The following is a 15,875-nucleotide window of genomic DNA, read 5'->3' as shown; positions in this document are numbered from 1 at the left end:
CGTGCATCCTCATCCCAATGTGCAGCTTTTCATCACCACAGATGCAAGTGATACTGCCGTTGGTACTGTCCTTAGCCAGACAGTCGACGGCTAAACTTCGCCTCTGCAGTTCTTCTCGCGCAAGCTCACCAATTCACAACGGAAATATTCCGCCTTTGACAGGGAGTTTCTCGTGGTCTACGAAGCGATCAAGCATTTTAAGACCAACATTGAGGGACGCCCTTTCTGTGTTTTAACAGACCACAAATCCCTGGCTGCGGCCATTTCAAACCCACCAGCTGACCCGCCTCCTCACCGTTTCAGATACATGGACTTCATATCTCAGTTCACCACCGATGTCAGACACATAAGGGGTGCTGACAATATAGTTGCTGATTTCCTTTCACAAGTTGACGCCGTTCATTCACTGTTAGACCTCTCTGAAGTGCCTAACCTCCAACCCGCTGACAAGGACAAACAAAACCTGATTTCGGACTCTACCTCTTCACTACACTTCGTCTGCACCACCTTCCCTGGCATTTCTGGTGAGATCTGGTGCGACGACAGTACGAGCACGTTACGCCCTCTCATCCCAACCACGCTCCGTCGAGCTGTCTTCAACACATTGCATAATTTAGCCCACCCCGGTGTTTGTGTGTCCGCCCGCCTCGTAGCGGAGCACTTTGTGTGGAGAAATGTCAACAAGGACTGCCAGCAATGGGCACGCTCCTGCGTCATGTGGCAATGCTGCAGAGTACACAAGCACACTTCAACCCCCCTCGGCGGCTTTTCGATCCCTCCTGGGCGTTTCCAGCACATTCACATCGACACTGTCAGCCCTCTCCCCCCCTCTAACGGCTTTTGTTATGTTCTCTTGTCTATCGACCGAACAACTCGCTGGGTCGAGGCTGTCCCCCTCCCCAATATCACAGCAGAAACTGATGTTCGAGCTTTCGTTGAGTCATGGGTATCGCGTTTCGGATGTCCAGCTATCATCACGACTGACCAGGGCAGACAATTTGAGTCGGCCCTGTTCAACGAGATTTGTAACATTTGCGGCACCCGGCACATGCATACCACAGCATATCACCCGCAAAGTAACGGGCTAGTTGAGCGCTGGGACTGCACTTTCTAGGCGGCTCTTCGATGCCACGACTCTCTTTGGATGGAGGCCCTTCCCCTTGTGCTACTCGGCATTCGTGTGATCTGTAAGGAAGACCTCAAAGGCACAGTAGCCGAGTTCGTATATGGCCAGAACATTGTTCTCGCTGGCGAATTTGTGAGCCCTTCCGCTTCTCTCCCTCAGTCTGACTTACCTTCCTTCGTGGACCGTGTCAGACGCCACTTCATCAGCCTCCACATTCCACTGCCCGCCAGCCATTCCCACCCTAAGGTTCATGTCCCAAAATCTCTGAACAATTGCGAGTACATCATGCTCCGAGATGACACTGTCCGTGCTCCACTCCAACCCCCATATACCAGCCCGTACCGAGTTCTTCAGCGCTCAGCCAACACCTATGACATCCAGATAAAAGATTCAGCTGTTACAGTCTCTTTCAACAGACTTAAGCCTGCTCATGTCGAGCCCGCTTCTACCCCCCTTCAGGCCACGACCACGCCACTCACTGTCATGGCTCGCGACGCTCTGACCACTCCCTCCACATCGGACTTACTCACTCAGTCGAGTGACTTCCAGCTCCAGTCATCAAGCTCTTCTCCAACCTCACCCTCTACTCCGGTCCCACGCACTCCGTCGAGTGATCACATGCTCCCCACGTCAAGCTTGCTTACGATCACGCCCTCGCCGCCGGGCCCTTCAACCTCTCCCCCATCGCCTTTCTTGAACGTGCCCTCGCTCGAGGTGTTTGTGCCTGTATCCCCAGACATAATCCATGACATCTCTATAATACTACACAATGACACACTGTTCGTCATGTGTTTCCCTTCATCTGGTGCTCATGACAGAACCTCCACCATTCCCGGCCACCGGGTGAAATGTGTTTCCCGCCCGCCCGACGTCGACCTGGACATGCTTCATGTGTTTGCCATGCCCACCGGAGACATCGTCATCGTCACTCCATTCCTCCCACAAACCGCCGGCCTACCTGTCGTCGCACGACCAGCACACCCAGTACGACGCCCAGCACACTTTAACGACTTCCAGGTTCGGTGGCCAGACTTTCCTTCACGACATCTGCCCACACAGCTCCCCGACGACGCTGTCGAGCTGACTGTGGTGTGGCTCTTGCGGACCATCCCTGCCGATGCCATAGTTACCCCCCCCCCCCTCAGCCTCTCAAGAGTACTCTGTACTGCGGGGGTGGGGGGTGGGGGCTATGTGGCGCCGATGAGGTCAACACCAGTATCAATCTGGGCATCATCTCTGAACTAAGCAAAACATTATCTCTGTGTAGTTTCGCCATCCGGTTTGTTGTAAGCCTTACTTGTGTAAAGAGGTGAATAAATGAACTCCTGATTATAAGGTGTTGTTTGGTCTATCTCACCCGAGCATCCACCTCAGGATGATGAGTGGATCTCTGCCTATGTTATCTACAGTCCTGGAGAAAGTTATCAGATCTTTAACTGGGAACACAAATCAGGAATACATATTAGTGGAGCATATTTGATCCACTTGTTTTTTGGTAGTGACGTTGTACTGTTTGCCCGTAGAATAGACAAACTTCAATAGCAAATGGGAGAACTTAATAGAGAAAGATTGGAGGAATGACAGAAAATAAATTACAATAAGTCTAAGTCAATGTACAGTCAGTACACTAAAAATAAAGTAATGTAGATGGACAATGAAATTGTAGATCAAGTTGACAAGTTTTTATATTTAGAGCAGCTGGAGCCAACAGTTAAATGAACTTATAAAGTGCTAAACATAAGCGTAGAAATTGCCTGGAGCATGTTTGGTAAATGAACAGTGTTTTCAAAATGAAGCTTTCATTGTTCCTAAGAGATGAAGTTTGCAATTAGTATTACCAGTTTTAGCTGATGACAGTGAGAAACTGACTCTAAATGTGAAAACCAATCACAAGCTGAGAGCTGTCCAATGAACAATGAAGAGATTTGTAATGAGAATTATTGAGAGAGATAGAAACACACTGGAAATGAAGACATAACTATGACAGTGATGAAAATGAAATGAAAATAGGACAGGTAGCCAGGTGTATGCATGGTTGATGTGTCAGGGAAGTACTTTGCTGGTTTCCATGAAATAATAATAAAAAAAAAAAAATAAAAAAAAAAAACACAGAACAAGCTGATGATATAGAAATGTCAATGCACAGACAGGTCTATGAGAGGACTTCATCTAGCAATAATGTCAAATGGCTGATGAAGAAAATTAATTGATATGTTTGAGTAACATGTTTTTAATTTGTACAGTTTCTGTATCATTGACACTTTGTGGCTGTTAGTTTACTGTAAGTTCTGAAATGTCGTTATCATCTAAAAGTTTTTATATTCAATTGTAGTATAAAACAAAATTAGTGATTTTGTCCGACCAAATAGACACTTGTCACACAAACTACATTCATATTGCCATGAGCTGTGGCACCTTCAGTGGTTAGCATCACAGGCTGGCATGCTGTGGGTCACCTGATCACTTGCAATTATTTATAATTTAGTATTTGTCATTTCTGGAAGATCCTTGAAATATTTTATGTTCGCAATGTTTGTATATTTGGGAGTGTATGATATTTGTGTAAATAGCTGCACTCTCCATACAGCAGATCAGTTCTGCTCTGGCTGTATGTTGGTGTCAGTAATAAATGTTCTTTCAGTTCTAAGTGCTGTACTCCATTGATGACCTTGTCTTCAGATTTGAACTTGATTGTTGTTTCATCATGACAATATGAGCGTGGAAATTGTGACACAACCAGGATTTGGATCAGGATTTCCTCTGTTTCCTTTGTAGTTGGCTACCAAAGCATTCCTCTTGCCCAATATAAAGTTTCAGTATAATTTAATGTTCTGTCCTCATTGCTGTGTGCTTATACTCACCTCTGCTTCTTGTTAAGTTCCAGTTTATTGTACTCAAGAATGGAAACACGTAAGCCTCCTATTCTTAACAGTATACATTTCTACTTTCTTGAAGTATAGTAATTTTATTGTGTAAAAATCTGACTTATTTTATATTCTAGTCTATCATTACATGTATGAAATTTAATTTAAATTATAATTTAATTATGAATATATAAATAGATGGAAGTAAATAATCTACAATGAATAGGGATGTAGAAATGGAAATGGATTAATAATTGCTTAAATAACTGCAAAATTGATTGGAAAGAATAGTTGAAAAAATTTTGAAGGTAATTTATTAATATGTGCGTAATCTTGGTTGAACTTTAACTGATACCAATATCAACAGACCTTTAACATCATTACATTCATGGTCAATGAACATAATTTGCATAATGATGTACTGTTGCCTCCAGTAGTGTGCAGTACCAAATAATCACCACACCCATTAAATTGTTGATCTGTCACATGAAGCACAATATTTTTAGTATAATTAAACCAAGTTCAATAGGTGCCTATCAAGTCTGAGTCATTACCTTCACATTAATTCCATTGTGTTTAGTCTTGATTGTGCCAATGTCGATGCAGGAACGCTCCTCAGGATACATTATTCTTGTCTGCACCGAGCCTCTTGGTGCAGGATCTGGATGGCAAGTGAAATGATGAACAGATAGGAGTTGACCTCATAATCAAGCAAATAAATATTCCATTTCTAATAACTTTTTATAATACTTTTAATGAATGGTTAAAATATGCATATTTAGCAATGCTGGTATGATGGATCCAAGCATATGTCCGTACACTACCACTTTCAGAAACAAAAGGGTGAAGATATATGAATTAATAAATTGCAGAGCATATTTCTTACTTTGTTTCATACAGATATTTAACGATGTATCAAAACATTATCCTTGCCACAAAACAACTCATTAATTTACATTTGACACAGCCTATAACGCATTCAGTTTACATATAGCTTATAAATAAGAAAAGAAAAGAACAAAAAAATAATATGATTCAATACAACAACTCAGTGGTATATCAGTATGTAATGGTGCTATGGAAATTGAGTTGTTGCTACATGGGGAACTTCAGGTTCATTCCAGTCTCACTCTGTTTTACATATTTTGTGTTGAAATAAAAAACAAGGTCCACTTTTCAAAATAAATTTCTAATTTTCAGAGCTACTACGTCAAAGACACAGTTCCAGCAAGTAAAGTGAAAGAAGATGTTGTGACCTTTGCGAAAATAAAATGGCCACTCCTGTTTTCAAAATTCTTTCAAGCACAGAGAGTTGGTGGTAAGAATATACTTAAATTTGCAATAAATTTTTGTTTGTTCTTGATTTGTATTGATCATGAACATAATGCATTTCTGCTTAGTGCAGCTTCAGGCTGTTATGATGTGTGTGTGTGTGTGTGTGTGTGTGTGTGTGTGTGTGTGTGTGTGTGTGTGTGTGTGTCAGAGACTTCTTTCTGTGGCTCTCAGCTGTCAGTTTCATGTCAAAGATCACACACTTCATTATGCATTAAATTTTATCTTGCTCATGTATTTTCCTTAATTTGCTTGTGTATTTCACAACATATATCAAACAGATTAAAACTGTGACAGCAAACTAATTAAAGACAACTGAGTGTATTCTCCTAATAATTATAGAAACTGAAAGCTAAGAAAGGATGTCAGTAGGCAAGAATTCAAAACACATGCAGGGAGACTGCATGACATATTTTCTTTGAGCACTTTACGTACAATGGATATTTAAAAAAATTCAGCTGTGCATGGTTACTTACCTTACAGTTCAGTACCTCTGGAGTTATTTTTATATGCTACATATATCTATATTATGTTAACAGAAAGTCTAGGCAGGATGCAAACAAAGAGAAGTAATTGCTCATTTGTTGATGAATAATGTGTGTTGCACAGGAACTTTTAGCAATCATATGAACCTTAAAAAAGACACACCATGAAGAAATTAACGAAGTGAGATGCAAATTGGTAGACATGGAGTACATGTACAGACAAACAAATGGCTACAATTTCAGAAAGAATGGATTACTTATTGTAGAGAAAGAGCTTCACAAATTGAGCAACTCAGTAACATGTTGTCCACATCAGGCCCTAATGCAAGTAGCTACTCAGCTTAAGATTGATTGACAGAGTTGTTGGATGTCCTCCTGAGGGATATCATTCCAAATTCTGTCCATCTGGAGCATTAGATCATTAAAATCCTGAAATGGTTGCAGGGCCCTGCCCATAATGCTCCAAGTGTTCTGAACTGGGGAGAGATCTGCAACCTTGCTGACAAAGGTATGGTTGGCAAGCATGAAGACCAGCAGTAGAAACTCTCAGTGGACAAGCAGGCATTATCTTGTTGAAAGTGTCACAGCTGACAACCAAAGGGGTTCTGCTGTGAAAAGGAGTGGCATTGCAGACCATCACTCCTGGTTGTGAGCTGCGTTGAGGGTGACAGTCAGGTTGGTATCTCACCACCGCCTGGGGTGTCTCCAGACATGTCTTTGCTGATCATCAGGGAGCTGTTCAAAGTGGACATCATTACTGAAGACACTACTATTCCGGTCTATGAGGTTCCTCGTTGAAGATGTGTCTGGAGGTGCCGATGACAGCGATGGTGTACCAATTTGATTGTTATCTTCCATATGGCCTGACAGCCAGGAGTGATGATCTAAGGTGCCATTTCTTTTCATAGCAGGACCTCTTTGGTTGTCATACATGGCAGCCTTACAGCTCAGTGGTACTTCGGCAATATTCTATGCTCCATTTTGTTGCCTTTCATGGCAAGCCATCAAGGTGTGTATAGAAGGGGGGGGGGGGGGGGGGGGCGTGCTTGCATATATATTCATATGTAAATGTATTTTTAGTCATAGACAAATAATCTGTAATTGCCATGAAATCTGTAATTGCTTTTCTTCATGCAACCGTACCATGGCCAGCAACGTTACTAGATCGCTCCCCAATTTAGGATACTTGGACCATTATTTGCAGAGCAATCCAACCAGCTAAGGGTACTGATGATCTAAAATGCCAGTTGGACAGAACTGGCATCACATCTCTCAGGTGGGCATCCAACAACTCTGTCAATCAATGCCAAGCTGAATAACTGCTTGCGTAAGGGCCAGAGGTGAATCCATGTGTTATTAATTGCTCAGTTTGTGAGGCTCTTTCTCTTGAGTAAATTATCCAGTTTTTCTGAAGTTATAATAATTTATTTGTCTGTACATGGACATTACATCCATTGATTTCCATCCTATTTGGTTAATTCCTTCTTTTTTTGTCTTAGACTGTAATTGCACACCTGCTGTTTGCAGTCTCCTTTCCTACATCCAATACAACCAACACATCCCTCGTCACCTTCCTGCAGGTCCTATCCCATTACCACCAGGCTTCTTGTTTGTCACTGGGGATGCTATGCTCTTGTACAGATACATACTCCATTTTTGAAGTGTTGCTTCCATGGAACTTTGAGTTTCCCACCAACTGTTTCCACAGTTTCACTAAATTATGTCAGTAAAATGCTGGAATGATTCATACTGTAAGGCCAGGCTGACTACCTGTCCCATCCTTGACAAACAAGACCTGTATGTATGCAAGTGATTGTACATATGAATTAACCACATTGTTAGTACGCCATTTGACCAACCACATTTTGGACTGTCATTAAGTTCTACTTTGAATGTGTGCAGTCACCATGTGCACATCTATGACACTTTACGGTGCCAACTGGTTAATGCCTAGCTACAGGAATATTTGCTGTCCTGTTCAGATCCATTGTCGATAACTCCATGGTCTGGACACTTGGTAGAGATGGGAATTTTGACACCTACTCAGCTAAACAAACTACGTTCCTGAATGTTGCTCTCCATTTCCCTGATAGATACATAAAAAATATCGGCCCACATCGAATCCAGTAATGGCAAATATACCTCTTTGATGACACTCATTTTAAGTTATTCTTTACAGTCTTGGCATGTGAGTTGCTGAATATATAACAGAAATGAAGACTTACTCAAATATGTTGACAACTTTGCCAGAGCTTTTACTGGAAGAGGGAACCCTGTGCAGTGCTCCCACAACATTCCTTTACATAATCACAACAAACATTCCACAATTGGTAACCACTCATCAACTAGGACTCCCCTAGGTAAACCATAAGAAGATCCTACTACATCCTTCACCATGACTTTAACTACCTCTAGTCATGCTAGGGGACATATCACTCTCATCCTACTAACAATGTGGGAAAAGACATGTTGCTACCTACCATGAAGAAGACATGTTAAGTTGCATATGGCACAATTAAAAGACACTTATATAAAGCTTTCAGCCACTGCCTTCATCAGTAAAACAGCTTTATGTAATTGTCTTTTAATTGTGCCTGTCTGCAATTTAACTTGTCTTCTTTATGATAAGTATCAATCTGTCTTTTCCTACATTGATGATATTCCTACCTGGAGTTCTCATCTTACTAAGTTATTTTACATCACCCACTCTTATTTCCCATTGCCTATCCAGCCTATACGACACTCCAGTCTATCTGTGGGTGCTTCCATTTCCCAATCCTGTACTCTACAGATAATTCCCGAATGGATGATCCATCTACATGGTGTGTCCCATACATACATATATCTACTACCTTTTACTTGAACCCATTTCAAGCATTACTTGTCAGATGTAATGAAAGTGCCTGTATCACATATGAGCTGTGTACCAATTACTTTGCAATGTTCTGCATTGGTATGACAACTAACTCAGGAAGTGCCAATGCCAAACTGTGGATAATCCCAACCAACTATTCTGTTGTTGCACATCCTGGAACATGAGTGACGTTAATAGCTGTCTCAGTATCCATGCAGGTTGGATCACCCTCCCACCTTCATACTTTTTCTTATTTTGGTCCATACTATCTCCTCCCAAAATATGGAAAGTGAAGAGACTGCAGCAGAGGAGATTTGTTTCACACTGTTGAAGATGAAGAAGATGGTGATTTTCATTGCCTTACAAGGTATGGTTTAAAAATACCCACACCAGAGTGGAAAATGTGTTGAAAGAATTGGTCTGAACACATGCAGGAGTGTATAAATTTGTTCTTTGATCAACTGTTGCATATGATTTACATGTAATAATTAATGTTTCCTCTGACTCAGATGGATAGACAATAAAACAGGCAGTTTCCTTAAAATAATGAATTTACTAAAGAATCACAGTTAATGGGAGAAACAGAATGTTCAAAGAGAATTTGCAGGAAATATAGTCAGAATATACTTACAAAGCAAACACTGGAGATGAAATTATTATATACTTCCTTATACTACTCTGAATCCTGTTTTCCACTTTTTGAGCCCCTGCCTAACAATGTGTTGGTACAACTTTGCAACACAGTACAGCAGTGATTCTGTGTGGCATGAATTCAACAAGTTTTTGCAAGGTTTCCATAGATATGGGGCACCAAGTGCCTATGTACATGTCAAAAAGTTCCCCTAAATTATGGGTCAGTGGTTTCAAGACACAAAGCAGGCACACAATAGTGTCCCAGATGTATTCTATGGGATCCATACTAGCCAATTTAGTGGCCCCAAAATCAATGTGAGTTCACTATCATGCTCCTCAAACCACTATAACATGATTATGGCCATGTGAAATGGAGAGTTAACCTGCTTCAAGGTGACATTGCCATCAATGAAGATGAGGAAGATGCTGGTGGTTCTCAATAATGTTCACACAATTCATAACTATCAAAGTGTCTTCAGTTATTACCACTAATCCCATAAAGGTGCAGCTGAATTTGTGCTGTAGCATAATACCATGCTCACTGGCCAATCTGTGTACAGTGCATGTTTCAAGCAGCCGTTCATCAGGATGACAACTTATCTGGACACAATTATCAATCCTGTATAAGAAGAACTGTGATTCATTTAACCAGATGATGCATATCAATTGATTCCATCCGCAGAGCAACTGTAATTTATGATGCTGCTGGGTCAATATAGGAACATATAGGGGTCATTTGCTGCAAAGATCTGTGTTCAACAATCTGTGCTGAACAATATGTTCTGAAACAGTTGTGCCTGTATCAGTACTGTACTCAGTTGTCATATTTACCACAGAGTGCCTCATATCCTGCTTTACACAGTGGCCAAGACTGGGATCTCCATATTCTAGGATGAAGCACGCACATCCAACATCATGTTGCCTACTTGTGATTCCACCATCCTTCAATCACTTCCCATAGATATTCACAATGGTAGTGTGTGAACATCTGACCAGTATCACCATTTCCGAGATACACGTTGCCAGGTTCTGGGTCATAACAATCAGCCTTTGGTCAAAGTCCATTATGTAAGTCAATTTCCCCATTTGCAATCCATGTCATTGCTAGGATGATTCCCCATCCATCTCTGCTTTGCTTATGTACCTTACTTATTGTGTCAAGTTTCCATAGTGCCACCAGGCAGCATTCAATTTCATAGTAGACAGTGGTTGTTATGTTTGGGTTCATCATTGTAAAAGCACGAATTTGAAAAAGAAACAAGGAAATGGTTACAGAACACGTTAGATTTAAGTGCAGTGGAACCTCACTGATTCTGTCTAATCAAGATGTGTCAAAATCTGAATTACTGATAGTCCAAATTACTCTAAAGCTGTTAGAAATACAACATGTGGACTATGTATTGGTTAATTAAAATCTAGATGAACAATGATATTTTATGAAATAATGTACAGTACTTTTAATTTAAAAGAAAGAAATGTAATGGTATCACAAATTAATGTTATAATACATATTCAAATGTTACATTAAACTAGTTTGATATAAGGGACAGTCAAATAAAAACAAAACAGATGGAAAAAAGTAAGTAAATTGTTTAATATTTGAAAAGTAATCACCATAACCGTTAACACACATATCACACTGTGAGACAAGATGGTTGATGCCTTCATGGATATATGTTTGTGGTTGCCCATAGAACCATGATCGTATCCAGGTGTGCACTTCTTCATTTGAAGGAAATCAGTGGCCATGAATATCTTTCATTAGGGCTCCAAAAATATGGAAATTGCATGGAGAGAGATCGGGACTGAATGGAGGATATGTAAGGGCAGCTCATAAGTTTCCAAGGTTGTTTCGACTATGCTGCAGAAGTTTCACTCAGAAGCCCTTCAACATCTTCCATACAGTCCTCATGCAATTTCCATAATTTTGGAAACTTGAAAAAAGACATTTATGGCCATCAGTTTGGTTTAGATGAAGAGGTGCTTACCTGGGTACAGTCATGATTCTGTAGGCAACTGCAAAAATTTTTTCATGGAGACATTGACCATCTTGTCTCACAGTGCGATAAATGTATCAACAGTTATAGTGATTACTTTTGAAATACGAGGACTATTCGGATAGTTATGAATGATAGGACATGAAATGGAAACCACAATCAAAATAAAAACTGTTTTATTTGCATTGAAGGCAGCCACCAGTGCTTTCTGCCAATTCTCTATGCTGGCCTACAGCTTGATGTCTGTGCGAAAATGTTTTCTTCATGTGAGCAGAGATGAAATTCAGAAGGAGACAATTACAGGCTGTATTGTGGTTAATCAAACATTTCCAATTGTAAACGATGGAGGAGCATCTTCATTGCCCCTACAGAATGCAACTAAGAATTGTCTTGAAGAAGAAAACACACGACTGTATGTAATGTTGGCTGCATAGCTTCAGGTGAAAAATTCTCACCAGGCCCTCACACTTGGCAGGAGACACTGTTGTTCTAGGTATCTTTATGTGCTCCCTGTGTGCTCAGAACTAAAAATAACAATGTAATGTGATCAATGGGCACACTAGAGACACTGCCCCACACACATGTGCAAAACTTCATTGGATTTTCACTGTAGTTTCCATTTTGTGACTGATCATTCCCTACTTTCTGTATAACCCTCATAATAAACAATGTACTTATTTTCTTCCCATGTGTCTCATTTTCATTTGACTATACCCCTCATATATACACTACTGCACATATATATTACTGTATGCATTCAAGAGTGAAAAAGGGAGCTCTATAATCTTAAGAGCTATAAGGTCTTTGGAAGGTGAAACGGAAAAACAAAACAGTGACACTGCTGAATGTTCCAATAACTGTGTTACATGACATGTCCCAGTAAAAGGAAATATTGCACAAACAGAAATGGAATTAGCAGCGAAAGAAACCAAGAATCAATGTAATACAGCTATGCCAGTAACTAAAGTTCTTATGTTGGCTGACAAAAATGGCGGAAACTGTGCAAGCCTGTTAAATGAATTATCAGTTGTTTAATGAAGTTACTAGATACATTCATAGCAAAATCAAACACCTAGGAAAAGAAGACACTCTAATCGTCTCTGCTGGATCAAATGACCCACAGAAACTGGAAGAAGACCTATAATTTCAGAAATGCTGTAGAAGAGTTAATCAGGAATACATTGCACACAAGGGTGATACTGTGTACAGCTCCTTACCAGCAAGACAGTGTACAGACAAATTATAACATATATCATCTGAACAAGCACATTGTAAAAGCATGTGAACAATACAGTCATGCCACAGCACTTTATGTAAACAGATTCCTAAGAAGAAAAGATTTCACATGATTAGGATTGCATATAAACAAAACAGAAAGAAAGAAACTATGCAGAGAATTAAAGTATGCAATAACAACCAAAACACAGATTGTAGTCATGGGAAACAACATAGCAGTAACCATTATGCCAGTGGTAGAAAAATCTTCTATAGAATCAAAAAACCAGGGAAATGGAAAAACTGGACCATCACACTCCAAAAATAAGATAGACCACACTGAATCAACACAAATGGAAACAGGTGCAGCATTAACAGCAGTGTTGGAACAAGCAACATCATCATCATCATCCCAGTCAACAGCAGAACTACAACCACCATTGGCAATAGCAGAAGAGACACATTCACCAATGGGAACAGTATCCCCAGAATCATTATTGTCAGAAACACAGGCAACAAGGAAAGAATCAACACCAATAACAGAAAATGCATCAACAGTGGCAGAAGTAATAGGAGCCACTAGCCCCTTATCAAGACAAGAACTTCACTACCATGCCATCTGAAGCAGCAGTCAACATTGGAAAACTCATCAAATGGTTGTATACTGAGGAAGAGGAAAGGTGCAGTTCCATCCCATCTCATTGATTTTTTTGCTGAAGGGCTACAGGAAAACCACAGTAAGACAAGTACAACAGTAATGTTCTTACATATTAATGTGCAGTCTCTTAAGAACAAACTTAATGAACTTCAGTATTCCACTTCAGTATTCCACTGTGATTTCAATAAATGTACACTGACTTAGCAATGAGGAACTAAAATTAAGAGTACTATTTGGATATGAATTGGCAACCAGCTACTATGGAACAAATGTTAAACATGGTGGTGTATCTGTATATGTTAAAAATAGTGTGAACCTAATGTATGAAGTTATGGGTGTAAGTGGACTGTGCATAGAAGCAAAATTTGAAGCTGCAGCTGTAATGTTGCCAGAACAGGAAATTATAATAGCTTCAGTATACTGCCTCCTAAAACACAATGAAGACCTGTTTGTGGAGCTTATGGAGAAACTGATACTCTTACTACTCAAATACAAAGATTACAGAATACTAATATTTGGTGATATCAATATAGACACTATGTTTAAGAATAAAAAGGTTGATCACTTGCTAAATTCATTAAGATCCCTTAGCTTCAATTGCGTAAATGACAAACCCACAAGACAGGAAGCATGTCTAGATAACATAATTTGTAATTTTCATCTAAACAAAACCAAATTCAACACAATCAAGCTAGGTATTTCAGATCATGAGGGACTATGGCTCAGACAAACTCTTAACAGTAAAGCAACTGAAACTTCCACAGACTGTAGAACAGTTATAAGACAAATTAAGGAATCAAAGCTAAACAAGTTGATAAGTAAATGGATTTAATAAAATGGGATAAAATAATAACCACTGCAGGTGCAAATGAATCTACCAACAAATTTCTAGAAAATTTTGAAGCATGTTGTCCTAAATGCTGCAAGAAAATATCAAAGCAAAATTGTTACACCAAACCACAAAATCTAAAAAGCTGGTATACACCACATCTAAGTAGAATAAGAATCATAATGCTACTTTACCATGATGGGTCCAAGCAAGCACAGTAATGCTGACAAAGAAATGTATATGAAAGTGAAAAAGATTTACAGGTCTGAAATCAAGGCAGTTGAGTGCAAAGCAAATGATACATATATACTGAACTCAGTGAATAAATGCAAAGGTGCATGGGAAATTATTAAAACAGAAACTAACTGTAATGATAAAGTGTACCAGACTCCAATTCCACCTGATATTCTAACGGCACATTTTGTCAGTCCTCAGTCAGATAACAGCATAATGGAGAATGTGAGTAAGGCAGAGGTACTGCTGCTAGAAATGAATAGTAAGCAGACAGACAGCTTTCACTGGACTTGTGTAACTGAGAAGATGGTCTATGCATCAATAGCTAAGCTCAGTAATTCTAGAGAAGAGGATTACTATGGTCTCTCAAATTATGTTATTAAATATACCAGAAATCAAATTGTAATGCCACTGACTAAAATAATATATAAAGTTAGAATGCTGCATGCATAAACAGATGAGTCAACATTTTGAACATAATGATATACTCACCTCCTCACAGTATGGTTTCAGATCCGGCCTTTCTACAGTCAAAGCAGTTGAGAGTATGGTAGTAAAAATATACCAGTACAATTGTTTTGAAAATAAAGATATTATCTGGACTTAAGGAAAGCTTTTGATATGGTCTCCCACAACATTCTCATAAAAAAGCTCTACCACTAGTATGCCTAATGCAGAATAGAAAACAATTAAGGTAAATAATCAAATGTCAGAATGTCTCCCAGTTGTAAAGGGTGTACTTCAATTATCTGTTCTTGAACATTTCCTTTTCGTTATTTTTATGAATGATGTACCTGCAGTTGTATCATGTGATGCAGTGCTATGTGCTGATGACAAAACACTCGTCACGTGTGATACCAATCTTGAAAATGTGCAACACAGCATGGCCTTGGCAATGGAGAGGGGCACTACTTGGTTTGAGGCAAATGTACTGCAGAAGAATGACAGTAAAACTGAAGCTATTGTATTCAGTCTGAATGCTCCCAGTCATGATAACACAACAGTAAAATTATTAGGATTTCATATAGATCTAAAGCTTGGCTGGGATATCCACACAGGGAAGATGTGTGGCAAATTGGCACGTGTCATATATCTGCTATATAAGCTTAGGAGCAGTGTCAGTAAAGAACTTCTGTTGTTTGCATATTTTGTATTCTTCCATTCGCACCTGAGTTATGGAATACTATTATGGGGCAATTCTGTAGGCTCAAAATTAGTGTTTAAATGGCAAAAGAAAGCCATAAGGTGCATAGCAGGACTTAGCCCATATGAATCATGTCAAGATTATTTTAAGAAACTAGATATGATGACAGTACCTGGCCTGTATGTTTACAACTGCCTTGTCTTCGTTGAAGAGAAACTGAGTAAATTTGACTTAAGGAGAACAGTTTATGACTATCACATAAGAAGTGGACATATAATTAATATACCATATGCTAGGCTTGCTAAGACACATAGCAGTTACAAATATTTTGGTCCTGTCTACTTCAACCTTTCGAGGTGGATGAAAAGTAAAGTAATTTACTCTGCTCGAGAGTTCCATGAATATGTGAGAAATGACCCACTTTCCTTATAAGAATGAACTATAAATTAACTGCAAACTATACATATGCCACACTGTGCGAGTATTTTTTTACTGTTTCATGTA

General features: G+C 39.5%; 1 protein-coding gene across 1 annotated transcript in view; it reads left to right on the top strand.

Annotated features, from left to right (window-relative positions):
* The window catches only part of LOC124798932 (myosin-VIIa-like), a 393,313-nt gene that overhangs the window by 246,643 nt on the left and 130,795 nt on the right, over nt 1-15,875 (top strand). The window contains exon 41 of the mRNA XM_047262466.1: nt 5,191-5,308. Coding sequence (XP_047118422.1) covers nt 5,191-5,308 — 118 coding nt within the window. The remainder of the gene's footprint in view (nt 1-5,190; nt 5,309-15,875) is intronic.

The sequence above is a fragment of the Schistocerca piceifrons genome, chromosome 5, assembly GCF_021461385.2.
Source record: "Schistocerca piceifrons isolate TAMUIC-IGC-003096 chromosome 5, iqSchPice1.1, whole genome shotgun sequence".
NCBI lineage: Eukaryota > Metazoa > Arthropoda > Insecta > Orthoptera > Acrididae > Schistocerca > Schistocerca piceifrons.
The sequence above is the reverse complement of the archived record's forward strand: the minus strand, read 5'-3'. Positions and strand labels throughout refer to the sequence as shown.